The 22,825-nt window shown below is 43.9% G+C and overlaps 2 protein-coding genes across 3 annotated transcripts in view; one reads left to right on the top strand and one right to left on the bottom strand.

Annotated features, from left to right (window-relative positions):
- Positions 1-6,255: 6,255 nt before the first annotated feature.
- On the bottom strand, positions 6,256-22,358 carry ASCL4 (achaete-scute family bHLH transcription factor 4). Its single transcript, XM_017541088.2, has 2 exons — positions 22,191-22,358; positions 6,256-8,348 (listed from the first exon to the last, which is right to left on the bottom strand). The coding sequence occupies exon 2, from the start codon at positions 7,596-7,598 to the stop codon at positions 7,077-7,079; it is 522 nt and encodes a 173-aa protein (XP_017396577.1). The 5' UTR covers positions 7,599-8,348; positions 22,191-22,358; the 3' UTR covers positions 6,256-7,076.
- The window catches only part of PRDM4 (PR/SET domain 4), a 32,936-nt gene continuing 32,454 nt past the window's right edge, over positions 22,344-22,825 (top strand). Inside the window, exon 1 of one of the 2 annotated variants that reach the window (XM_017541079.2) lies at positions 22,344-22,463. The gene's annotated coding sequence lies outside the window, so the exon portion shown is untranslated. Of the gene's footprint in view, positions 22,638-22,825 lie in introns of both variants that reach the window. The other variant, XM_017541074.2, reaches the window with a different exon arrangement.

Genomic DNA, 22,825 nt, shown 5'->3' with positions numbered 1-22,825 from the left:
AAAACGCCACTGACAGTTCTTCACCAAAGGACGCAGCTAAATAGCTATGAAAGGATTAAAAACCAATCTCACCACCCAGAGAGCCTGCAAATAAAGCTCATATACACAACTTAGTGACAATAATCAAAGAGCTGGAGACAGTGCTATGGTTTCATGGTCCAATAAAGAAAATATAAAGCCCCTTCAGGCCATCTGCCCTCTCCCAGCAGCCTGTCTCTTGATGTGGAGATGAAAGGGCTGGCAATGGTTGACAGAAGGGTCGAAAGAGCTCGCCTAAGGGTACAGTCTGCCTTTATGGTGATTACTCTGAGGTGGATTCTGCGGGTCAACATTGCTATTAAAACTTTCATTCCTAGGGTGACAAATGGGATTGTTATCCATTTTTTGGAGATCATGGCGATAACTTTGAAAGCTTTGAAGAAAACCTTTGTCTAGACAGAAACAGTTTGGAAAGCTTTTGGCATGCACATCCATCTGCAACCTCTGTTGACTGGTTATAGCTGGAGAACGCTGATACATCCTATAGATGCTTTCCCCAGCCTGATTCGACTTAGTTCTCGAATTCAGTTTAAGGCTTTGTCACAGTCCCTTTGGACTTCTATAGCAAGGTACTGTAGACCGGGCAGCTTAAACAGCCATTGATTTCTTACAGTTCTGGAGGCTGGAAGTCCAAGACTGGGGTGCCAAGATGATGGCTGGGTTCTGGTGAAGGGTCTCTTCTGGGTTGCAGACTGCTGACTTTTTGTTGTATCCTTAGATGGCACAAAGAGGATGAGAGAGCCCTCTAGGGCCCCTTTTAAGGTCACGAATCCCACTCATGAGGGCTCTAGCCCATAACCTCATGACCTAATCACCTCCCAAAGGCCCTATCACATTGGGGGTTAGGATTTCAACATACGAATTTGTGGTGGAGGGGGACAAACATTCAGTCCTTTGCAGACTTACAGCGTCTGGAGTCAGGAAGACAAGAATTAAGTCCCAGGGTCCAGGACTGAAGTTATGCTGCCCACAAATCCAAAACTGCTCTGTGAAAGAAACAGACCCCATATCCTCAGATCTAGATGACTGAAGGGCATCTCAATTCCACTCTCCTCCAAACCCTGTTCTTTTCTGCAAGGTGTTTATTCTTCTTCCTCTGTCCCCAGAAATTCCACGAAGGAAAGAAAGTAAGGGACTATTTATTCCTCTCTAGCTTTTAATCTATTGCATTTACTCTGCACTGGTTTCTTTGTTGATGTTTTTGTACATGAGTAGCGTATTGTTTTTTACCCTGGAAGTCACAGGCCAAGGGAAATTAATGAATTATTCAGCACCTATTATCTGCTGCCAGATTCTTGGCAAGGTGTGTAGCATATATTATCACTGTCTCATATAATAAACACTAGGCCAGGCACGGTGGCTCATGCCTGTAATCCCAGCACTTTGGGAGGCCAAGGCGGGTGGATCATTTGAAGTCAGGAGTTCAAGACCAGCCTGGCTAACACAGCAAAACCCTATCTCTACCAAAAATACAAAAATTATCTGGGTGTGGTGGCGTGCACCTGTAGTCCCAGCTAGTCAGGAGGCTGAGGTGGGAGAATTGCTTGAATCCAGGAAGCAGAGGTTACAGTGAGCTGAGATCGTGCCACTGCACTCCAGCCTGGGCAACAGGAGTGAGACTGTCTCAAACATAAATAAATGAATAAATAAATAAACACTGCAGAACTTTCTAGAGATATTTATTGTTACAAAGCCTTACACTATGAAATAAATATGAATATCATTTAAAATGTGACATTACAGAGGAGATCTGTGCCATTTTTTAACCAAGTCATTAAAAACAGATAACTCAACTCATGTTTTTGAAACGAGTTGGCACCTAAGGAACAATATTAAACCTACACGGGTATACTTTTCATACAACACTCATTTTCATCTCCACTTTCTGCAAATGGCAGACCCAGCTCCATCTTCAATGATTTAAAAACCTACCTTAGTCTTAGCACATTACCTTCCAACTGTCTGCCCTCCCATTAGTTAATCTCTCCAATTCCTAGGACCTTCACCTCCACCTGATTTCAGACTCCTTGAAGTCTTGTCACCTCTGAATCAACTAGACCTGTTTACCTGCAAGAACTCAGGCTCAGACCTATCTCTGGTATCCCATTCTTTCCTCCACCTGGGTCACAGTAGCCCGGCTCTCTTCCTCCATTCACAGTGAAGCATCTAGAAATGGCAGTCTTCATGTTGATTTCTACCTCTCATTTCTTCATTCCACTGTGCCATGAAGCGTGTCTGCTCTTAGAGGTCTCTAGCAATAGAGAGTGCTAAAGTCACAACAGCAATCCAGGCCCTGCCTCATTCAGCACATTGCAGAGAAACTGAGGTCAGAGTAAAGGGCTCAACCCAAGGAGTTCCCCTCATACTTAAACCACCTGACATCTTTGATTCACAGGATGCTGTCAACCACTCCCTCTTTCTTATACAATTAGATCCTCATCTAATTGCCGTGATTTCATACCAGCTTGATTCTCTTTCCAACTTCTCTGGCTCCTACTTCTGAGCTCTCTTCAAAGACATTTCTTCATTTGACACACCTTCAATGCAGGCCTGCCCCTGCTTTCTTTTCTTTTCTTTTTTTATTTTTTGAGACACAGTGTCACTCTATTGCCCAGGCTGGAATGCAGTGGTGAAATCATGGCTTATTGAAGCCTCGACCTCCCAGGCTCAGGAGATCCTCCCACCTCATCCTCCTGAGTAGCTAGGACCACAGGCATGTACCACCATGCCCAGCTAATTTAAAAACTTTCTGTAGACATGGGAGAGTCTCCCTATGTTTTGCAGGCTGGTATTGAACTCCTGGCCTCAAGTGATCCTCCTACCTCAGCCTCCCAAAGTGCTGGGATAACAGGTGTGAGCCACCAAGCCCATCCCTTCTCTTTTTCTCATCAACATTCTCCTGTGGCGATCACACCTACTCCTATTACTCCCTGTAAGTGTGTGGCTAAAGCCACAGCTATGCTTGACTTTTCTCTTGACCTCAACATCAGCATTTTCAGTAGCTTGTGGGCAGGAATGGCCTACCGGTATTTTATATTCAGCCTCTCCAAAACAAGACTCTTACATTTTAAACCTACTTCTCTTTCTGTGTTCTCAATTTCAACCACAGTTGTCTTTAAATTCTCCCTCTTCCTCATCCCTTTCAGCTCCTCAAACTGAGAGCCAAGACCTATCAGTTCCACTTGTCAGTCCGTCCCTCCCTTCCCATTCGCACTGCCACTGTGTTATTTCAGGCCCCCACTTCACTTCCTCTCCCTTAATTATGCCGATATCCTATTGGTCCGCTGCTTCCTGCCATGGGAGTACCATGATCCTCAATGATGTACCTTCTCCAATATCCTCCCTCAATTTTTTTTCGATAGTTCCCCATTGGTTAAAATATCAAGTCCAAGTTGTTTTAGCCTGGCTTTCAATTCTTCTAGAGCCTTAGCTCAGCCATCATGTGTAGTCTCCTATTACTCAGCCTCTCCGTGTTCTCCAAACAGTTCCTGCCTTTTCAGCAACTTTGTTCCTCACATTCCCTCTGCCTAGAGTTCTTGTTCCATTCTTGCCTACTAAAGGCTGCATCCACCAAAGCCTCCCCTTCTTGTTCCCTACTCACTTGAGGCTGGACCAAGTGGGATTCATGCTCTTAAAAGGACCCTAGAGGGCTCTCTTTTCTTTGGATCCTCATAGCATATTTTTCATTTTGGGTATCAGTTACACCATTTATACCTTTTTCCTCATATTGAGGTTAAATGGGTCTATTTCTCCACCAGCTTGTGGTCTTCAAGCTCCATTCTATAAAAAATTATAAAGCTTTTGGTGATTTTTTTTGTGTTGCTTTAACTGGGCATGGTAATAGCAATTAGGATTCAAAAAAAAAAAAAAAAAAAAAGTAGGCTGCAGCCGCAGGGCTGGATCATTCTAGCGGGAAGAGAGGATACAGGAATAGAAAGCACCGTGCTGTGTGGCAGGAAGTGGGCATGCCTTATTATATTTGCTTTCCCCAGCTGGGACGTTGAACAGGTCGGATGAATGACATTTTCCAGCTGGAAGAGTCTAAAAGATAATGTGATCCTCTCTATGTGTCCTAGCACAGGAAACCGAGAACACAACAGTTAGGGACTTGCTCAAAGTCACCAGGTCGGTGAGTGGCAAGAGATGGATCCAGCCCCAGGACCAGGGCACACTCTGCCACACCCTAACACAGCCCCTCTTGCTTTGCACACTGGGGTGGGGTGGGGTGTCGCCACAATTACTCAGGTTGCCAACCACAGGGAGTATTCTAAAAGCAATCAAGTGCAATCAAGGGATATGTCTGGGCTGAGTGGGAAAAAAAAAGGGAAGATATTGAAGGACATGAAAATCTTTCTCCCTTCATGAATGCTTCATTGCCACAAAACTCCCCTCCACTCTTGCTTCCACAAAATTCACTGGAAATTTATTTTGTTCTTTTAGAAAGTCAAATTGTTCTAGGGTTAATGAAGTGATCTTTTGCAGGAAAAGAGGTCGAACATTTTAAAAGGTCTCATTCCTGGATTGATGCTCCTCCTGTAAGTCACGAGGAAGGTCCCAGAAAAACTGCATGATTTATTTTTCTATTTTAAAAAGTTATGTGATTGAGAGAGGTTTTCATTTAACTATTATTATTATTACTATTTTAATCACAGCCTCACTCCAGCCCAGGCTGGAGTGCAGGCTGATGCACAATCATGGCTTACTGTGGCCTCGAACACCTGAGTGCAAGCAAACCTCTAGCCTTGGCCTCCTGAGTAGCTGGAACTACAGAGGTGTGCCACCAAGCCTGGATAAACTTTTTTAATTTTTGTAGTGACAAGGTTTCTGTATGTTGCCAAGGGCTGGTCTCATGCTCCTGGCCTCAACTGATCCTTCTGCCTTGGCCTCCCAAGGTGCTAGGACTGCAGGCATGAGCCACCACACCCAGCTGAGAGAGGGTTTTATTTTTATTTTTCCAGAACGTTTCTCAAAATCATTGCCTTATTCTCAACAGGGCTTCAAACAAAACCACATTAAGGTTCCCAGTGCCTGGGCTGGTCTCAAATTCCTGAGCTCAAGCGATCCACCTACCTTTGCCTCCCATTGTGCTAGGATTACAGGGTGAACCACTGTACCCAGCCAATGACAGTTTTAACATGGATTAAGTGTTCAAAGCATGTATCCTAGAACCTTACCAAAGAAAGTAAGAGAGTGTGGTCACTCTGTTCCTCTTTTGAAACACTGAAGAAATCACACTAACTCCACCTAGAGATTTTATTCTTAACCAGGCTTTACTTTCCATAAACTGAGAAATAGTATTTACCCCAAAATAACAACACTATTAATTTGTCATTGGTTAGCACCTTGCCGATTACCAAGGTCTTTCACATAAACTTCTGTAAACATTTCTGTACAGGTGAGAAAACTGAGTCGCAGAAACATTAGCTCCAATAACCCTACTAGCAAATGACAGAGCAGGAGATGGCACGGCAAGGGAGAAAGAAATCCTGGACTTTGGGTTCAGGCTCAGGACTGGGTCTCACCTCAAGGAATCCTAGCAACATTAAACTGGTCATGCTATGTAACCTCTTCAAGCTTCATATTTTTTTTTCTTAAACCACAAAATATGTGTCGTACCCACCCCACAAATTTATGACAATTAAATAGGACAAAATGTAAAAAGCCACAACAAAATTCCTGGCACATAAAAGATATCCACTGAATATATAGCCTGCCTTAGTTGCTACACCTGTAAAAGGGGGTCATAAAATCTAAGTGAAATCTACCTGGAGAATGCACTTCCACTGTTAGTTCTCCTTGTCCATTTCCATTTTCCCTCCTTCTTCCCCCACAAACCAAAGCTGCCTCCATGGAAAGGATAATTCAGCATATTGGAAATCAGTCTTAGGGAGGTTTATCTTCATACATCCACAAGCATTTAACCTATCTACTGAACTCAAAATTGTTTCTCAGAAAAAAAAGGGACCCCGATTAAATATTTTAAAAAGACTTTTAACATGGCCAAAATCACTACATAATTTCCACATACTGTACCTGGAAGCCCTCATGGTGATAAAAGTATTTGAGAATGTACCAACCTCAATCCAGCCCTCTTGTCCCAGATCTTTTCCCCCATCCGGTTCAGCCCTCAAAAAGGACTTCCAAGTAGATTTCCTGTTTATTTTTAAAGTCACAGTGCCACTTTAGTTTATCCAAAGCTTAGATGGAGAGCTACAAGGGGTGGCGTGGGGGAAATGCAGAGAAAAGGAAAATGAAAAAAAAAAAAAACAGTGGACAAAACAATTGAGGGGAAAAACAAGTTTTCATACAAATCTGGGCTCTATTCCAAAAAGATCATTAGTTCTGAGACATATTATCATCTGCTCAATGCTACAAAGCTTCCACGTGACCACTGGTTGAAACAGTGTGTATCAAGCCATGGCTTCCCTGGCAACATCATTCACACAGTCAACAGCACGTGCTGGCAAATGAGTTCTCAAGTATCAGTTTACAGTCTCCTTCACCCAAAGCAGGAGGTCGAAAATTTTTTTCAATTAAATTTCAAATATAATTCCCAAAGGAAGGAATGCAAGAAAATGTTGCTGTCATTTTAAAGACTGTTTTTGGCTGTTTGGGATTGTTTTTGTTTTGGTGGCGGTAAAGTTCTTCTTTGGTTAAGGTTTAATATTTATGTATACAATTTACCCACACCACGGATGGTAGGAAATTCCAGTTATTCTCGCCCTTTGAGTTTCTAGAATAATCGTATTTACAATGAGACACTCAGAATCTGGAATAGTTTGCATTTTAGAAGTATGGAAGAGTTTCCTTAATAAGCACCCTTAAGTTTCATGCACTTAATAAGGGCAGGGGAGAAATTCTCAAATGTCAAAACAGCTCCCTTCCCCGCAACCCCCAGCACCCATTGCTTTTTCCTAAGATTTAGGCCTGGAGAAGATACCAGATTAAGAATGCAAACCACCTTCGGGGAGAACCGTAGGCTGAGAGCCGTGCGGCGGGCGCGGGGCTGCCGGGGTCCCGGCCGGCCCGGGCGCTGGCTAGCTGCCCGCCTCCTCGGGCTCGCTGCTGGGCGACGGCGCCGAGGAGGCCTTGGACTCGCCGTCGCTGTTGCATTCCGCCCTGCGCTGGGGGGCGGCGCCGGCCGCGCCCTCGGGCCCCTGGGCCTGGCGCTCCAGCAGCTCCTGCAGGTGCTTGATGTAGCTGATGGCGGCGCGGAGCGTCTCCACTTTGCTGAGGCGCTTGTCCGCCAGCTCCCGGGGCAGGTGGTCTCGGAGGCGCGCGTAGCCCTCGTTCACGCAGCGCACCCGCTGCCGCTCGCGCTCGTTGCGCCTGCGGAGGAAGGCGGGCTCGAAGGCGCCGTCCAGCGGCAGGGGCAGGTACTGCCGTCTCCGTGCGCAGCCGCCGCGCGCCCACTCCCGGCACACCGCGTCCACCTGCAGGGCGACCCTGAGCGGGTCCCTCCGGGGGAGTCCGGGCAGAGTCTCCGGCACGCCCAGGGGCGCGGTGCGCAGCGAATAGGGCAAGGCCAGCAGTCCCACCGGTTTACGTGCCTCCATCATTCGCCCGAAAGCACACAAATCACCCAAGAGGTCAATCTCTCAATAGAAGAAGACGAAAGAGAATCTTCGAAGCAAAAGTGCTGGTGCATCCAGACTGCCTGGCTCGGCGGGTCTGTCTTTGGAGACGTTTCTGGGTCCAGAAGTTAGGTTCCTGGACAGGCTTCAAGGAGACGTTGCATGATTCCTGAAGTTCCATTACACTACTCGATCTTTTTATGAAGGTTCAGGCGGAGGTGCCAGGCAAAGAGGTAGGACCTCCTAATCCACCCTTCAAACCCCGTGTTCCCGCTGATCTTATTTCAAAAGATAACAAAGGGGGTTCCTCTGCCTGGCCCCCCAGCCTGGAAAGGTGAGCTCACACCAAACAGAGTCATCTTCCAAAGCCACCAAAAGCTTTTCAATGCCTGTAATCCACCTCTCTAGGTCTTCAAGAGATGAGTCGTTAGCCAAGAGCATAGCAATCTTTAGGATTTGTGAAGAGCTCCTCCCAGGAACCTGCCGCGGAGGGAAAGTGGACCAGAGGCTTTCTCCTTGAAAATCACTTGACTGTCCCTTGTGGTCTCCCAAGACCAGGTCTAATGGAAGAAGCTTTTCGGGTGTTTGCAAACTTACACTTGCTCTTTCATTGCTGGGGTCTTTGCCTCATCAAAGGAAAGACTGCTCTCCTGCAGTTATAAAATGTGTCAAGTCAAGGAAGACCCGGAGCGAAGCTTGAGGTTTTTCTTCCCCGAAACCCAAATCTTTTAAGAACTCAATGAGGCATGTTTGGAGGGAACAGGAAAAATACAGACTTTAGTAATGAACATAAGGGTCTGCATATTATGTTCCAACTTACGTTTGACTCAGGGTGTTTTATAGTTATATGCGACTTTTTAGGAGTACATCAAAAGACTGAACAACAACAAACGCGCTTAGCCGGTTATTTCTCACAGTGCTTACTGTAAACACAACTTAAATACTGTTTCCCAGCCCCCTCTTCTAATCTCATCCAAGATATAAGGGCATCATCTTTCCACAGTGCAAACAGTACTTTTCCATTGGATTATTCTTCTTTAAAAAGTGCCATTAATTTTCTCTCTTGGGGGCAGGAAAGCAACATGTGAAAAGTGGAGAGCCCCAGTTCCAAGGAGAAAAGATGATGGCTTTGAAGACTTGTCGTTTTAACACACAACCCCCCCCCAAAATGAATAATTAATCCATCTGTGTTGGTAAAGCCTTTGAAGATGAAAGTGTCATTAAAAATCCAGCCATACTGGTTAATGTCAAAGAATGTCTTATCACACTGAAAATCAGATTTCCTCTTCTGCAAACCAGTACATTAAAGGCATCTTCTACTTTAAAAGTCCAACTTAAAAAACAAGAGAAGCAAAACCCCCTACATTTATGATGAGAACTTTCTGCCTATTCCTCAGCAGACGAGGTGCTGCCCTGACATGTTTTTCTTTTTTGTTTGGCAAGTCCTGTGCTTCCCTGTTTGTTCTAAATGATCTGCCTGAAGTAACTGGAAAAACAAGGCAAATAAAATAGAAATAATTATTCCTTTCAGGCATAAGTTAGTCACATTTTAAAAGGTGTAGCTTGGCTGGGTGCAGTGGCTCACAATGGTAATCCTAGCACCTTGGGAGGCCGAGGCGGGAGGACTGCTTGAGGCCAAGAGTTAAAGACCAACCTGGCCAACATAGCAAAACCACACCTTTTAGAAAGAAAGAAAAGATCGTGCCACTGCACTCCAGCCTGATCAACAGAGCAAGACCCAGTCTTAAAAAACTAAAAGGTAGGTCTGGACGCAGTGGCTCACACCTGTAATCCCAGCATTTTGGGAGGCTGAGGCAGGAGGATCATGAGGTCAGGAGTATGAGACCAGCCTGGCCAGTGAAACCCCATCTCTACTAAAAATACAAAAAATTAGCTGGGCATGGTGTCGCGTGCCTGTAGTCCCAGCTACTGAGAAAGCTAAGGCAGGAGAATTGCTTGAATCCAGCAGGCGGAGGTAGCAGTGAGCTGAGATCAAGCCACTGCACTCCAGTCTGGGCAACAGAGCGAGACTCCAGCTCAAAAAAAAAGAAGAAAAAGGGAACAGCCTGAACAGCCTGAATGTCCATCAATGGGGAAAGGTTAAAGATCTTAGAATATTATGCTATTATTAAAAATGAGTAAAATCTGTACATAAGAAAAGAAAAGAGGAACAGCCTGAATGCCCATCAACAGGGAAAGAGTTAAAAATCTTAGAATATTATGCTATTATTAAAAATAACGAGTAAAATCTATATGTAAGAACTTGCAGACATATCCACAAAGTGTTAAGTGAAAAAAGCAAATTGCAGAGTCACACATGCAGTGGGAACACAAAAAAAATTCTACATGATGCGCATGTCATTTATATGTGTTTCTGTGAGCATAGAGAATGAAATAGAAAGATGTACACTAATTTTTTTTTTTTTGCATTGGTTGACCAAAAAGAAAGAGTGGCATTGGAAGGAAGGGGGGAATGTTCATTTTTCTTTATAAATCTTTCTACTGTTTAACTTGTTAATAGCAGCACTGTTACTTTCTTAGTTTTATAACTTCGTGAAACTTAATAAGAGAATACATGTAGAAAGTTCAGATGACACCCCTGATCTAACCCAAATCAACAGATTTATCATTAAAAATTAGAACTCTTGGACCAGGGTTTCTGGCTCCTTGTAAATTGTGTCTCTGAGGAAGAAGTATCTACGAGACACTCTCTCTCTCTCTCTCTCTCTCTCTCTCTCCCCCCCCACCCCAATATCACAATCAAAACTAGGTAAATCCTGATCCTACAGTGGTCTTTTTATAGGATCCAAGTAATATAATAACCTAACTGCATAGTCACAAAGAATGCTGACAGAGCCTTTCCTAAAGGACAAAAGCATTGAAAATAAGTGGCTTTTCCAGTAGGAATAGCACTGTTTTACTCACATGATGCACAGGGTATGGGGTGGGGGTTACCTTCTTTATATAAGAGATCAGAAGAGGATATTTTGACTCCTGATTACTCTGCAGTCAGTTTTGACCCAAGTAACTGTTCTCTCCAACTTAAAGCTGTCCTAAGGCTGGCTAGATCATGTAACACATATGCTAACCTACCAAGAACAATTGGGGCTGGGTCTGTGTAGTCCTATTTGGGTCTGCTCATGAAAGGGGCAGATGGGCAGGTAGGCTGTTCCTAAAGGTCAATTGATTTAAAGGCATGTCTATGGAGGAAGAAAACTTCCACCCCTAAAACTCAGGTCCTGTATCACCAGCTTGAAACCTGAGAAACCTAAATTGGCTCTTCTTATGAAATATTTGATTATATCACAAATATTGGCTGTTCTAAGGAAAAATATTAATAAGATCACATACAGATTTGAGTTTCCTAGTCTCATGACACAGAGGTGTAGATACCTTTCTGGCCCCATACTGTAATTTATGTCTGCTGCCGCAAGAAACAACAGGGATACATATGCTGCACTATGACCTCATGCTAGCCATAAGATTTGTCATGGGTGAGTTAACTAAATCTCAATCCGATTATCTAGCATGATTATATTATCAGTCCTTTTCCATATAGCTCAAGTATAAATTACCTGTATTACTGTGGGCAACAGCCACCAGGGGGCTTCTTAGGTACAGCTAACATCTAGACTCATTCAGACTACCATGGGCCACATGTGGCACCAGATTTGCTTGAGAGGATGTAGGTCAGGAATGACATCTTGGAGCAGGACACACACATTTCACCTCCCTGGAAAACCTTATGGTTATCTATGCAGCAATCCACACTGCTGCTCCCTCCAACTCTCCTGGAGCTTACCAGTAGCTCAGGTACAAGAACACAAGACTTGTATCAGACCAGTGTTGCAGCTGTTCTGACCTAGAAGTCTGTCTCTTAGCCCTCAGGGAGCCAATATTTCTTGTGAGAACTTCATGGGCATAGCTTCCAGGGACCCTGGGAGCCCAATTCTATACTCAGGGAAGCCCAAACCTTTGCCCCTTCATCAGATATGTATAGTTGTGCCGGTCCAGATGCAATTTGCTAGCCAGGTAATTGCTTTAATATAAATGAGGTTCTAAAAGGAGATCTTTATTTCTAACGAGAAAAAATATACATATAAGTGAGGCTGCTAATGACATAGTTGACATTTATCTACCTTTATCGAGTTTCCAGAGTAACAGATAACAGAAAGTTAACTGAAGGCCAAACTGTAAGGCAGAAGAGGAAAAGCTTTATTACTTCTTTACCCCTACCTTTACATTCAGTTGTAAAGATAATGCTTGTGTAATTTACAGCAAGATTTAAAGAACCATAAACTTTTAGGTACAAATCATTAATGCTTTTTATGTCCTTCTTAAACAGTATTTTTATTTTAACCTTGTCTATGTCATCTTTTGTCATATAAAAATGTAAGATTTTGAAGTAGTCAAATAGTTTAATCCTTTCCTTGTAGCTTTTGTCTTTTCTCCCTTGTTTAAGGCTACCTTCTCCTACCACAAGTTTTAGAAGGCCTCTCCTTGTCTATATAACACCTTGCTGTGAATTGGGAAGAAGCACCAAACTCAAGACATGAAGAATGCAACGTGCACTTTTAATATCCATGAGGGAAAAAACCACCACTTGAGATTCTAATTGGGGTTGTGTTAAATAGAAAGATCAAATTGGGCCAGGTACAGGTGTAATTCCAACACTTTGGGAGGCTTAGACAGCAGATCACTTGAGCCCAGGAGTCTGAGACCAGCCTGGGCAACATGGGGAGACCCCGTCTCTACAAAAAAATACTAAAAGTAGTCAGGCGTGGTGGCATGCGTCTGAGGTCACAGCTACTCAGGAGGCTAAGGTGAGTGGATTGATTGAGCCCAGGAGATCGAGGCTGCAGTGAGCTGTGATCATGCCACAGCACTCCAGCCTGGGCAACAGAGCAAAACCCTGTCTCCATTAAAAAGGTTACTTTGGAGAGAATTATCTTTAAAAAAAAAATTGCATCTCTCCATATATGCACATAGTAGAACTCATTTATTCAGGTCTTCTTTTTTGCTCTTTAATAAATTTCAAAGGTTTTTCCATGTAAGTCTTGCACATGTCTTATTAGATGTTTTATAGGTTTTATTGCTATTGTGAATAAGGCTTTTTTTTTTCTGTTATTCAAAGCTACTGATTTATTTCATGTTAATCTTTAAACCAGTCATTTCATGAAACTCTTATTAGTTCTAATGGTTTTTAATCAAGATAAGATGTATATACAATTAAATGCACAGATGTCAAATATACAATTTAATAAGCTTTGAATACATGTATACGCTTGTGAAACAATACCCGCTCAAGATGGTTCTTTTTTTCTTTTTTTTAAAGACATGGGGTCTTATTCTTGTCACCCAGGCTGGAATGCACTGGCACAATCTCGGCTCACTGCACCCTCTGCCTCCCAGGCTCAAACCATCCTTCCATCTCCGCCTCCTTAGCAGCTGGGACCACAGGCGCATGCCACCATGTCCAGCTAATTTTTTTGTATTGTTTGATAGAGACAGGTTTTTGCCATGTTGCCCAGGCTGGTCTTGAACTCCTGAGCTCAGGTGATCTACCGGAGTCAACCTCCCAAAGTGCTGGGATTATAGGCATGAGCCATCATGTCTGGCTAAGATGGTCCTAATAGTCTTTTTAAAGATGATTTTTTTCTAGGATTTCTTAAGCTATAATCATACTGTCTACTAATACTGATAGTTTTGATTCTTTCTAATAGAATGTATTTCTTTTTCTTATTGAATTTCATTGCATAAGATCTCCAGTCCAATACTAATAATACTACTAATAGTAGCACATCCTGTTTTGTTTTGTTTTTTGAGATGGAGTTTCACTCTGTCACCAGGCTGGAGTGCAATGGAGCCGTCTCAGCTCACTGCAACCTCCACCTCCTGAGTTCAAGTGATTCTCCTGCCTCAGCCTCCTGAGTAGCTAGCTGGGATTACAGGCATGCACCACCACGCCCAGCTAATTTTATATGTTTAGTAGAGACGGGGTTTCACTATGTTGACAAGGATGGTCTCAATCCCTTGACCTCCTCATGATCTGCCCACCTTGGCCTCCCAAAGTGCTAGGATTACAGGTGTGAGCCACCATGCCTGGCCCATCCTGGTATTTTAATGAGAAAGTGTCTAATGTTTCACTATCTAGTAGACATTCTTTACCAAGTTAAGGAAATTGGTTTGCTATCATCAGGAATGGCTATTAAATTTTATCAAATGCTTTTAAACATCTATAATTATGTATTTTCTTTTTTTATTTGTTATTGTAGTGAATTGCTATAATAGATTTTGTAACGTTGAGCCATCTTGCATTCTTAGAATAAAATCCTATGAAGTCATAATTCTTTTATACACTGCTGGATTCAATTTGTTAATATTTTGTTTAGAAATTTTGTTCTTACAGTTCCTAGTTATACTGGCTCATAGTTTCTTTTCTTGTGCTCTCCTTTTTTGGTATCAGCATGATTTCAAACTCTTAAAAATAAGTTGAGCAGCTTTCCATCTGTTTCTGCAACCATTTGTAAAAGATGGAAATTATCTGTTCCTTGGAGGGTGGGTAAAACAAAAAACAAAAAACATATGAACTTTTATTTTTTTTGAGACAGAGTCTTGCTCTGACGTCCAGGCTGGAGTGCAGTGGCATGATCCTGGCTCACTGAAGTCCCAATCTCCTGGGCTCAATCAATCAGCCTCCCGAGTAGCTGGGACCACAGCCATGTGCCACCACACCTGACTAATTTTTAAATTTTTTGTAAAGATGCTGTTTCAACATATTGCCCAGACTACTCTCGAACTCCTGAGCTTAGGTGATCCACCTGCCTCAGCCTCCCAACGTGTTGGGATTACAGGTGTGAACCACTGCGCCCAGCTATAGACATTCTTTGGAGGTAAATTTTCAGTATGTTTTTATTTCTTTTATCACTACTGTTGGAATTTTAGGAGGCCATTAACAAAGACAACGATTTTGTCTTTCTCTGTTGTTTCCAGCTTCCTTCAATAGCAACTACCGCTCCTTTGTTTATCGTCTTAGACTCACAGATAGGCAGTTTAGTTTTTGCCCCTTATACTTCTAAAATGAATCAGAACAGTACATCACTTAAATTCACCCCAAAATGTGGTGGACCGTAGGCCAAAAACTCATTCCTGATTCTATTTGCTATTTCTAATGAAGGCCATTCCAGCATAGCTGGCCAGAGGTTATCTGGTCAAATAAATTACCCACAGAATAATCCTCCAAATTAAAAAAAAAAAAATTCTCATTATCAAATTGGTAGGCTTAAGTTAAAACTCAAAGCTTAAATAACCTGATCCTTGTAGGTTAAAATTCAGAGATGTCAACATTAAAATTTCTTTGGTTAAACTCCTAAAATCATTTCCCCTCTGTGATACTATGAAATAGCGGGTTTTGTCTACAGTTCCTGGCTTTTAATTCCCTTAGCTCTTGTTACAGTATTTTGTTATAATGTTAGGGCACTCAGAAGCAGGCCTCAGAAAACAGATTCTCTCTCTCTGAACTTCCCCTGCCCTTCTTTCACTAGCCCACAGCAGAACGCTTATCTTCCACCACCTTTATGACTGTGGGTCATGAGACCCTCAATTCAGAAGGAATCCTGCCCCATCCCCCAGAGGAAGGAATGCTGCACAGAAAAGACTAGGAAGAATGTGAACAGACAGGCCTTGCTGGGTTTCTCGACTCCGTCTATTAGTATTAGATCACACCCTTTTTGTTCAGTTACATTTTACATGGTAGTCAGTCATGCCTGTCTAAGAATGTCTCCACTAAGGCCCAAGAGGACAGGGTTTGGAAAGCTTCTGGATAGCTGAACTCCTGGGGGTTCCTGGAGGGTGGCACGCCCAGGAAGGGCACAGAAGCTCTGTACCCCTTCCCTATGCCATGCTCTGTGCATCTCTTCATCTGTATCCTTTGTAATATCCTTTGTAATAAACCAGTAAACCTAAGTTATGTGAGCCACTCTAGCAAATTAATGGGACCCAAAGAGGGGGTCATAGAAACCCCAACTGGAAGCCAGTTGGTCAGAAGTTCCAGGGGCCTGGACTTGTGACTGGTGTCTGATGGAGAAGGGTCAGGGGGAAGTCTGGTGGGACTGAGCCCTCAACCTGTGAGATGTGATGCTTTCTCCAGGTAGATAGCGTTGAAATTAAATTGGAGGGCACCCAACTGCTGTGCTTTGCAGAACTGATTGCTTGCTTGGTGTGTGGGGAAAACCACCCCACATTGGGTCACAGAAGTGCTCTGTGTAGTGGTGTTGATGATGTGTTTTTTTCTGCTCATTCCTTGATTTCTTATTCTGCTCAATCTGGTTGGGGGGGATGTTCAAAAGCCTGTGTAGAGTTTGGATTCATTCATTCTGCATGACCCTCATAGAAATTAGTACAGTTCCTTCAGATCTGAGAAACTAGTTTGACACCACGTGTTCAGCCTTTAAAGTCCTAAGACTTGGCTAGGCATGGTGGTTCATGCCTGTAATCCCAGCACTTTGGGAGGCCAAGGCAGAAGGATCACAAGAGCCCAGGAATTCAAGACCAGCCTGGGCAACATGGCAAAACCCAGTCTCTACAAAAAATACAAAAATTAGCTGGGTGTGGTGGTGCATGACTATAATCACAACTACTCGGGAGCCTGAGGTGGGAGAATTGCTTGAGCCCAGGAGGCAGAGGTTGCAGTGAGCCAAGATCGCTCAATTTGCACTCCAGCCTGAGTAACAGAGCAAGACTTTGTCTCAAGAAAAAAATAATAATAATTCCTAGGAGTTAACAGAACACACGAGATCACCCCAGTTCTACTGCCGCATACACTGCATTTAGAAAACAAGTAATTCTACAGCTTTAAGAGGAGTTGAACAAGTACTTGGGACGTTAATCTAAGAGAAATACTGTTCTGAGACCTAGTGCTTAATCCTCTATACCCATGTATCGGTCTCCTAAGATCAGAGCAGAGACTCAGTGGTAGCCAAGAAAAGTGGGGCAGCCTCCTCAGAATGGCCGTCAATAAAACGCTAAGCACTTATTTAGGTCTTGAACCTGAGGATCAGTGATTTGGCCTGACCTCAGCTCAGTTCAAGCATATGTCCTGCCTGGCAAACTCAGAATCAAGGTACAGAAAAATAGATCTCATTTCTTCCCAAGAGGAAAAGGGCTGGCTACCGAGAGGAGCAAAAAAAAAATACGGAGGGGTTATTGACAAAATCACTGTTTCACTTCCCACTCTAAAATAATTACACAATTTAAACTAGACCCATGTCAGGGGCTTCATAGCCACAGGTGGGTAGCAGCTACCACACTGGGCAGTACAGTTCTAGAGTCACTGGTGTCCTTGCAATTTCTCCAAACTGCCAGGCAGTCTCCTGTCTCAGGGCCTTTGCTCTTGACTTTCTTTCTGATTGGGACATTCTAGCTCTAGATGTCTGCATGGATCACTCTCTCCTCTCCTTTGGTTCAAATGTCACCTTTTGAGTGATAACTTCTCAGTCTACCCTATTAAAATTGCAGGCCCGACCAGGCGCAGTGGCTCACGCCTGTAATCCCAGCACTTTGGGAGGCCGAGACAGGCAGATCACGAGGTCTGGAGTTCAAAACCAGCCTGGCCAACATGATGAAACCCCGTCTCTGCTAAAAATACAAAAATTAGCTGGGCATGGTAGCATGCGTCTGTAGTCCCAGCTACTCGGGAGACTGAAGAGGAAGAAGCAATTGAACCCAGGATGCAGAGGTTGCAGTGAGCTGAGGTCGGGCCAATGCACTCCAGCCTGGGCAACAGAGCAAGACTCCATCTAAAAAAAAAAAATTGCAGGCCCATCCCCAGGCATTTTCTGTCCATTTTCCCAGCCATTCTTTTTTCATGTTATTTATTGCTATCTGGAATATTGTGTATTTTAATTACTTATTTCTTTATTACCTATCTTCCTCCATTATAATGTAAGCTCCATAGGAACTGGTATTTTTTGGCTGTTTTGTTTACTGCTATGCCTGCAGTTCCTAGAGCAATGCCTGGCACACAGTAGATACTCAACAAATATTTGTTGAATAAACGCTGGCCTTCCTATTCCTTTCTGCGAATATTAAATAAAGAAGGAGGTCAGTCCTTGCATTATACATTATAATTGTATCAAACTTAGGGGCAGGAATCCCAAGAATGCCAAAGAACAGGTTTGCCTACATAAAAGGTCTTTATTTCCAGATCCTCCTTACCATAAGAGATAGGAAGCAAGCTTTAAAACCTTAATTGGGGTCAGTTAAAAGAAAGATACCCGGAGCAGCTAAATCTGGGCCCAAGTTTACCCATTACTGTTCGTATCTTTGGTACTAGGAGATAACGTTTAAAAGTAATTTGCTCTCTGTGTCTATCTCTGACGTCCAGGAGAAATCTTAGTGGTTGTTATCTGGTCGTCTGATATTATCTCTAAGGTCTTGACTCAAATGCTTGAGTATACTCTCCATCATTATTTCACAGTCATTCTAATACAGTCCTGTGCCACAGTGATGTTTTGGTCAATGACAAATTGCAAATACAAGAGTGATCTCATAAGATTATAATGAAGCTGCCCCATACAGGCATACCATTTGTAATCTTTTATCCATATTTTTACTGTACCTTTTCTATGTTTAGATATGTTTAGATACACAAATACCACAATGTTACAATTGTCTGGAGTATTCAGTACAGTAACATGCTGTGCAGGTTTGCAGCCTAGAAGCAATAGGCTATACCATCTAGCCTAGGAGTGTAGTAGGCTAGATCACCCAGGTATGTGTTAAGTCCACTCGGTGATGTTTGTACAACCACAAAATCACCTGAGGATGCACTCCTCAGAACGTATCCTCAGTGTTCTGCCATGCCAACATTCTTCAATCTGCTTGTGTGACTGGCCAGTTCCTCCCATTGTTGTTGTTGTTTGAGACAGTGTCTTGCTCTGTTGCCCAGGCCAGAGTGCAGTGGCGGTGGCCTGATCACAGCTCACTGCAGCATCAACCTTCCAGGCTCAAAGGATCCTCCTACCTCAGCCTCCCAAGTAGCTGGGACCACAGGCACGCACAACCACACTCAGCTAATTTTTGTATTTTTTATAAAGACAGGGTTTTACCATGTTACCCGGGCTAGGCTCGAACTCCTGGACTCAAGCAATTCAACAGCCTTGGCTTCCTGAAGTGCTAGGATTACAGGTGTGAGCCACTGTGTCTGGCCTTTCCATTGTTTTTATTGTCTTAATGGCACCGTGGAGTCTCCTTAAAGGGGTAAGTCACCCTAAATCAGCAGTCAAGGCAATCTTTGGGCAACCATTTGCTGTACATCTGCAAGTAAATAGATGTGTGAGTCAATATGCGTGGCTTCAAATTATGCCAGCTTGACTTTCCCTCACACATCAGAAATTAATTGAATATCTAATATATGCTAGGTATAGTACTATGTTGTATAGCATTAAGTTAGACATGAATCTTCTCCCCAAAATTTAAAATCTATTTGGCAAAATAGAAAATTAAACAATTTATTACAATAAAGATAAGTACTATGAGATAGCAAACAGTGTGCTTAGTCTGGGGAGTAGAGTCAGAACACTTCAATCTTTGGTAATCTTGACATAATTTTTTAAATTGACTTTTTAAGGTATTTTTACATACAAGAAAACTCACTGGCTGGGTGCAGTGGCTCATACCTATAATCCTAGCGCTTTGGGAGGCTGAGGTGCGTGAATCACAAGCTCAGCAGTCCAAACCCAGCCTGGCCAACAGAGTGAAACCCCGTCTCTACTAAAAATACAAAAAAATTTGCAGGGTGTAGTGGCAAGTGCCTGTTATCCCAGCTACTTGGGAGGCTGAGGCAGGAGAATTGTTTGAATCTGAGAGTTGGAGGTTGCAGTGAGCTGAGATCACACCACTGCACTCCAGCCTGGGCAACAGAGTGACACTCCATCTCAAAAAAACAAAACAAAACAAAACAAAAAAACTCACCAATGTCAAATTTACTATTTGATTAATTTGGACAGATATATACACAGTTGTGTAACTTCGACCACAATCAGGACCATTTTCATCACTCCTAAAAGTTCTCTTTTGCCCCCTTGTAGGCAATCTCATCCCCCTACCCATTTCCAACGTCTGACAATCACTTAACTGCTATTACTACAGTTTTGCCTTTTCTAGAATTTCATATACCTGGACTCATAATATGTAGTCTCTTATGTCTGGTTTCTTTCACTTAGCATAATATGGCTTTTAAGATCCATCCATGTGTCAACAGCTTGTTCCTTTTTATTTTTTAAGTAGAATTCCACTGTGTAGATACTGTACACTATCATTATTCATTACCAGTTAATGGACATTTGGGTCATTTCCTATTTTGGTCTATTATAGATAAAGCAGCTATGGACATTGGTGTACAAGTCTTTGTACATGTTTTTATTTTTCTTTGGTAAATACCTAAGGAATTTGGAGAATTGTATGGTATAAGAGGTATAAGAAATTGCAGGCCAGGCATAGTGGCTCACACCTGTAATCCCAGCACTTTGGGAGGCCAAGGCAGGTGGATCACTTGAGGTCAGGAGTTTGCAACCGGCCTGGCCAACATGGTAAAACCCCATCTCTACTACAAATACAAAAATTTGCTGGGCATGTTGGCAAGCACCTGTAATCCTAGCTGCTAGGGGTGCTGAGGCAGGAGAATCACTTGAACTCAGGAGGCAGAGGCTGCAGTGAGCCGTGACTGTACCACTGCACTCCAGCCTGGGTGACAGAGTAAAACCGTGTCTAAAAAAAGAAAAAGAAAAGAACTTGCCATTCTAAAATGGCTGTGGCAATTGATTTTTTTTTTTTTTTTTTGCATTCTCACCAACAAAACGTGAGAGTGCCAGTTGCTCCACATACGTGTCAACACTTATTATAGTTGGTCTTTTTAATTTTAGCCATTCTGATAGGTGTGTAACAGCACTTCATTGTGCTTTGATTTGCATTTCTTTGATACCCAATGATGTACATCTTTTTCTGTGCTTAATTGCCATTCATATATCTTCTTTGGTGAACTGGCTGTTGACATTTTTGCCTCATTTTTTAAATTGAATTGTCTTCTTATTATTGGGTTTAAAGGGTTATTTACATATTCAATATAAATCCTTTTCAGATACTTGTTTTGAAAATATTTTCTCCCAGTCTCTGGCTTGACTCTTCAAAGGAACAAGCTGTTGATACATTTTGCAGTATCTTTTCAAGACCAACCATTTTAATTTTGATTTGTCCTTTTTTTTTTTTTTTTTTTTTTTTTTTTTTTTTTTTTTTTTTTTTTTGAGACAGGGTCTCTCTGTCACCAGAGCTGGAGTGCAGTGGCACAATCTTAGCTCACTGCAACCTCATACTCCTGGGCACAGGCTATTCTCCTGCCTCACCCTCCCAAGTAGCTGGGACTACACACGCTTATTACTATGACCAGCTAATTTTTTGTAGAGACAGGGTCTTACTCTGTTGGCCAGGATGGTCTCAAACTCCTGTGCTCAAGCCACCCTCCTACCTCAGCCTCACAAAGTGCTGAGGTGAGAGCCACTGTACCTGATCCCATTTTTTTAATAGTTTGTGGTTTTTGTGTCCCATCAAGGTCACAAAGATTTTTGCCTTTATTTTCTTAAGTATTATGGTTTTAGCTTTTATATTTATGTGACCTGATTTTTATGTTCACTTCTAAACTTAATAAAAATTGTTCCAAAAGAATAGACATCCAAACCCAAACCTAGTGAAAGCATTCTCCTGGTAATAAGACACATCATCATTCTCTAGGCTCCAGATTTAAAGTGGCATTTCAGGGAATACTGTCTCTCAGTTGGGATGAGGACCTTCTTGATTTAGATTTCTATGTGTTGTCAACAGAGGGCAAAACCAATGTGACTTGTTTGCCGATGTTCAGTGCTGTTTCCTCATCTGGAATGTGCTTTCTCCCCATGAGAAGTAAAGGAAGGGAGAAACATTATGGGGGTTGAAACCCCTCCCAGCTCTCCTCCAAAACGTTGCATGTGCCTCTTCCCTTTCACATTAGACTGAGTTTTCAAAATTCATCAGTCTCCACTACACTGCAGGCAGGAGAAGGTCAGGGCTTGTGCCTTGCTCTGTATCCCTAGGTTTGAGATGTAATTCAACAAACGCTTTGTGAATGAGAAGAATTCCTGAGTCTGCTGTTCTGCTGGCGTATGGGAGCCACCAGGCACTATTGTGTAGTTTCCACGTCTACTGCGCAGGAGCTTGGGACCATCTACCTTTAAAACCATCTCGGTACCCTTAGGGTTAGGCGCGCAGTAGAGAACTAACGGCAGAGAAAAGAGGAAGAAAATTTGTTTAAAATCCCAAACCCCAGCATGTATGACGGGAAGCAGGGAAACTGGGCAGCCTTCAGGTGTGGCAGACGGTGAAAAACATTCAGTATAGAATCCCAATTCCTCCTGGGCAACAACTCTCGGGGCTAAATTCCGTACTTCGAATTTTTGGGGCACTGTGTGGACCCAGGCTTCCCTAGTAGCGGAATACCATGAAGACTGAAATCCTGAGTCTGCGGGATATAGGGGATTCAAAACTCACCCCCTGCGGGCACAGCAGCCCTGGTCGCCTAGCAACCACGGGTCGATCGCTCGGCGCTCGATTCCACCCGGCCGGATAGAGATACTGAGCTCCCGGCGGAGCTTCTCGCGGCCTGCGCATCTTCCGTGCGCACGCGCGGAGGGGCCTGGGCTGGGAGAGGGGCGCGGCGGGGCGCGGGCGCCGCTTGCGGGCCGCGGCGGGGAGGGTTGTACGCACTGGGGCCTAGTGGCGCGCGCCGAGAGTGGCTGAAGAGCCGGAAACGCACCGCGGAGGGTGCGGCCCTGAGGAGGCGGCGGGCCGGGAAGGGCCGGGCCGGGCGGGAAACGTGAGGGCAGCGGCCCCCGGGGTGAGGGGGCCGAGCGGACGGGCAGGGCCCCGAGGCGAACACTGCCCGGATGAGGAACAAAGCGGTGGGGCAGGCGCGCGCGCCCCCAGCGCAGCTGGCAGGTGGGCTGCGCGCGGGCCCCGCCGGGGCGGGGCGGGGCGGGGCCAGGAAGCGGGGCCTGCGGGCCTCGGGCAGGCAGGCGAAACCACAGCCCTTGGGAGGCGGGGGCTGCGCGCGGGCCCCGTCGGGGCGGGGCGGGGCCAGGCAGCGGGGCCTGCGGGCCTCGGGCAGGCAGGCGAAACCACAGCCC

Source organism: Cebus imitator, unplaced genomic scaffold, assembly GCF_001604975.1.
Source record: "Cebus imitator isolate Cc_AM_T3 unplaced genomic scaffold, Cebus_imitator-1.0 Scaffold8, whole genome shotgun sequence".
NCBI lineage: Eukaryota > Metazoa > Chordata > Mammalia > Primates > Cebidae > Cebus > Cebus imitator.
Note: the sequence above shows the minus strand (reverse complement) of the source record. Positions and strands in the feature narration are given on the sequence as shown.